A 5121-nucleotide genomic window follows, 5' to 3' on the forward strand; every position below is an offset into this window, starting at 1 on the left:
TTTGCCCAATGAAGAAAGTGACATCTCACGGAGTGTACCGGCAAAAAAAATATGTGTTGAAGTTCATATATATGTATATGTCTATATAAGCGTTACTTTCTTCATTGGCAAATTGAAAACAAAAATAAGTTTACGCTTTTTTAAGTCTTTGTGTGTACCTCAACATCCTTGCGCTTAACAACATATTCAAGATCATATTTCTGGTCCTCCAATTTATTAATCCTGTCATAGTGTTGCTTGATAAGGTTTTTAAGTGTTTCTGTTGATTGTATTGAAGAGTTTAATGGTCAAAATTAAATATTTTTGTTTTTATTTTGTACGCTTGCTTAAAAAAGTTCTGCTTAAAAAATACTCAAGAATTTTTTTAAAACAATTACGATATATCTATATATAGAAATATATATATAAAATCGACGAATAATTATTTATATATATCAAGTGTATATATAATGAATGTGACTGTGTTTGCTTTTGTATGTGTATGTGTAATGAATTGATTTTTATACAAAATATAGCTGTAATATTCTATTAAACTTTTTAACAATTTATTAGAGATGCGTGTATTATATTCAAATATAAACAAAATTTTACCTTCGCTAGCGTCACTGAGATTCCTGGGACTACCGCAACGTTCTTCTATGATACGTCTACGTTCAGCGGCTTTGCGTTCTTGTTCTTTCTTCAATTCTTCAGCGGCTTTTTTGCGAAGCAACAACTATAACATGATACTAACTATTGTAGGTCTATATATGAATAATAAGACTTTTTAAAAACTTACCCTAAGTTTCTTCTTCCTTTCTGGTGTCATGAAACCTTTCTTGGCTTTTTTGGCTTTCGAAGCTTCTTCCATACGCTTGCGTACTTCAGCACGCTTGCGTTCAATTTCAGCTTGTTTAGCCTTCTTTGCCTACGAAAGTGTAAGTGAAAATTCGCTGATATTATTTTTTGATTTTAAGTGTTTTAATAACACAGTTTTTGAATAACAACATATGAGAACACTGAAGACTTGCACTTAGTAATATATGTATTGTAAACATCCAACAGACAGCACATTATTTATAACTTTATTCAGTGAATACATTTAATAGAAGTTTATACTGACAGGACTAATTAAGGAAAACATCTCCGCACATAGACTGTCAGTTGGTATATGTAGCTACCTCTTCAGCAGGTGTAGCTGCCTTGCCATTTGCTGCAAGCTTACCGTTTGCAGCTGGTTTACCATTTGGGGTTGCAGGTGCTGCCGCCGCTGGTGCTGCTGCCGGTACTGGTGCTGCTGCCGGTGCTTGTGCTACTGCCGGTGCTTTTGCCGGTGCCGCAGCTGGAGCTGCTGCTTTTTTCTATAAATAAAAAAAATATTATTAATAATTGAAAAACATTTAATTTCACTAAAATAATAAGCTGTAATCTTTAGAAGAGTAGTACCATGATTAGAATAGTATTACGCTTCATAGCATACGGATTAATTGCTGCTTAAGTTAAGATAATTTTTTCATGTTAGTTTAATTTTTAAGCCGTTCAAAGACAATATGCGAAAGGCAATATTTTTAAATTAAATTTATTGCTTTTATATATTCACCTTCAAATCATCCTCATATTTGTGAAAGTAATTCTTTAAATAAACAAATTTTACTGCACCAAAACATGAAAAAAAGAGACCGATTATTATTTGGTTAACTTTCAAATCATATAGAAAAAAATTGAACAAATTCTTACCTTACCTCGTCATCAGCCATGTTGAATTTGTGTTTTTTTAGTTACTGAAATATAAAATAATTATAAAATTGTTATAAAAATTTTTTAAAAGCCATTAAAATATAAATTCTATTGACAAAGATATGCGTAGTTTTTTAATGGTATCACAATCAATCTTACTAAATCCCAATTTCTCAAAATTGCCTCCCTAATTAACTTAACGTATAATTCTATTAACTCCCTTAGAACATATTCAATGTCGAATTATGTGAAATAATGGATTTTACCTAATACTATACTTAATATATACCTAATATAATGTACTTATATTAAACATTTTTTAGTTTGCTTCTCGCAATACCACGATATTCAATTATATTATTTAATTCTAATCAGATAAAGTTAATTTAAGAGTTATTTTAAAATAGTTGAGAATTTTTTTTGTCAAAATTAACACTACTTTAAATTTAGTTATAGAAAATATTAAAAATGTATCTATTAACAGAAAAAAATCATTTAGATGAAAAATATTTCTTGAACCCTTGTAAATGTATTCAAATAAGTAATAAATAAAATTAAACAGTTTTAACATACAAACTATATTATATATATTGTAAGTACCATGTACTATATATGTAATAAAAAGTAATGAGACTGTATATTCTTTAGGTGTACCCTATCCGCTATAATTGCCAATTTCGAATAATATGAAAGCAATGTTTAAACAGTAAAACATAGATCATTTAATAATATCAAGGAAAAGGTTGATATCAACTTCAAGTTCAATCATTTTGGTTACAATAAAAGACCTTATTTTTTAAGACATCATAGATGCAAACCTTCCATCGAATTTTTGTTTTCTAAAAAAAATCTTTTAAAACTATATTTTAAAAGAAACATATGCAAATATGCTACATCACAATCATGAGAATAGAATTTTCCAAAATTGCGTATGTGGTATGAATATAAAAAAAAACTATAAAAAGAAAACTGAAACATTAAAAAACATTTTGTAAAATACAAAACCTGATGGATTCGCCGTATATGGATACTACGAATTCAAAAGCATTTAATGATCTTCGAGAAGAGTAAAATAAATTTTCTGCTTGTGTTGAGAGCAACTACGCATGCATTAAACATTATAAGTTTCGTGTGCTTACGAACTCATACTCATTCAAACATTTATTGATGAAAAACTGAAGTGAGTGGGTGAATTTGTGAGTGGGCAATTGCAATCTCTCGAACGTCAGCAGGAAAGAGATCAATATACATTATATACACACGACACTAAATAAGCAAGTTTGTGTATGTATAGAAAAGCTTTTTTTCAAATAATGCGATATCCGATTTCACCATGTGTAGTTGTTTTTGCTTTCAAAGCTGGAAAAGTAAGCACATATATACAAAAAATTGTTTGAAAAGTTTTAACAGATCTCTTATGCAAATAATAATTTAAAAAATATAATATTTGGGAAATAGTATTGATTCTCATATACTTATACTCTTATACTTATTTAACAATGTTTGTTATGATTAGCGTTATAAGCTTTTAATTGATATTGAATTAATAAATTTTTTTATATTACTAATGTAATAATTTATTTAATAATATTATTAAAACTCTAGCTTTTCATATATTGATAAATCATATATGTAAACAAATTGCTATAAATGAAATTTGTAAAAACAAAACACTTAATTTTCTAAAAAAAATATGTTTGTATATATATATATATATATATATATATACATTCAGTGGTTTGTACTTTTATAATAGCGAATATTCGAGAATTCTTATTATTACAATCATTCTAAAATGTTACAAAAATTAATAAGAAAATATTTTGACGTTGTTTTCTACAAAGTAATATAATTTTATTTAAAAAGAAATATCAAATTTTGCGCACCAAGCCAACGAAAGTAGTCTTATAAATAGATTTATCTATCAAAATGATTTTTATCTCTTTCTTATATTTACGTCTTTTCTTTTAAATCGAAATATTTTGAAATATATTTTGCAATTATATGTTGTTTTAATAACATTTAATAGAAAAACTAAAATGTACTACGACTGCTTCATTATAATGAAATATTTTTTATTAAGTAGGATTAGAATGATTTAAAAATAGATTTATTTTTCATTAATATACTCAGAGATATAATTAAATAATTTCTTGATTGGTTCCTAAATTTTTCTAATAATAACAGAAATATTCCTAAGCAGTTGCTATAACAGTGAAGTATAAATACTGGTGCAAGTATAGTTAACTCAATCATTGTATTATATGGTTTTTTTTTTTTTTTTAACCAGGTCAAGGTAACATAATTTGTATCTTAAACAATTAAATATGTTCAAGATTTTTATAATATACATAGAAATATATACTTCATTTAGTTTCATTTACTTCAGAAAAAAAGATTTCTTTTAAATTTTAGCTAAATTACTTGTTTGTAGAGAAAAGTTCTATTTTCGTTATTCATTGTATTTTTATTCTTTCATTAAAAAATATCAAATATTTATGTTCTCAATATATTTTCACACATTTTAATGCAATGCTCCCCATAACAAAGTGTGCGTATTTAACACATACATTCATTATACATAGTTATTTAAATTCTGTATACATCGAAGATCACATCGTATATTATATAGTATTTGTATTTTTATTTAATCAAATTTTAATCCTTCAAAAAAAAATCAATTTTCAAAGCTTACATAATATTTTTAATTTATTTTTCCGTTATAAATTGTAATACAATTTTAAAATATTTAATTTTTATTTTTTTCTCACAATTGTATTTTTTAACACTTTACACTTTTTTCCCTTTTAAGAATAATTTAATTGATTGAAATTTATTTATATTTTTTATTTGAAATTCTTTTTTTAATATATTATTTAATATATAGTTATTTGATTTTACAATCATTTGTAATCCAACACATAATATAATTCTAAATGTAATTTTTTTTACGAAGTTATTAAAAATTGTTATAGAATTTTCCAGCTCCTTCACCTCACACTCACCTTTAAGGAATTTAAAAAAGGTGTGCGAACGACCACACTACTCGAAAAGCAATGCTCGGAACAAACAGACTGAACGGTCCGACGATCTACGGCAGACTATATTCTTGCCAATTGCCTCAAAAGATCACTTTTCGTTTGATATCCGTGGGCAGCAGCAACGGCTACGACAGCCAGAAGGAATCTTCTACGGCGAGTTTACCTTTACTCTTCGTGCTCATTGGCAAAGGTTTCTCTCAGCAAAGCTCTCAAGCAGTCGAAATAGACTAAATGTTTCATAATTACTACAACCTGTGAATATTCAGCGTATCAGCCCACTGTACCCACAATAAAGTGTGTATCACACAAAGTATATAACAGTGGTCGGATTTTAACGAAAAATTTCTGCATTTCGTTATTAAAT

The 5121-nt window shown here is 26.9% G+C and overlaps 1 protein-coding gene across 1 annotated transcript; it reads right to left on the reverse strand.

Moving 5' to 3' along the window:
- Positions 1-591: 591 nt before the first annotated feature.
- LOC119664184 (troponin I-like) lies at positions 592-4855 on the reverse strand (the record flags this gene model as incomplete). The annotated part of the gene is given in 5 exon segments (XM_038073723.1): positions 592-715; positions 779-907; positions 1161-1340; positions 1722-1760; positions 4722-4855. Coding segments are annotated over 4 exon segments (448 nt in total), but the record flags the coding sequence as incomplete, so codon positions are not given.
- Positions 4856-5121: the final 266 nt, after the last annotated feature.

This window comes from Teleopsis dalmanni, unplaced genomic scaffold, assembly GCF_002237135.1.
Source record: "Teleopsis dalmanni isolate 2A unplaced genomic scaffold, ASM223713v2 unscaffolded_contig_1556, whole genome shotgun sequence".
Taxonomy (NCBI): Eukaryota; Metazoa; Arthropoda; class Insecta; order Diptera; family Diopsidae; genus Teleopsis; species Teleopsis dalmanni.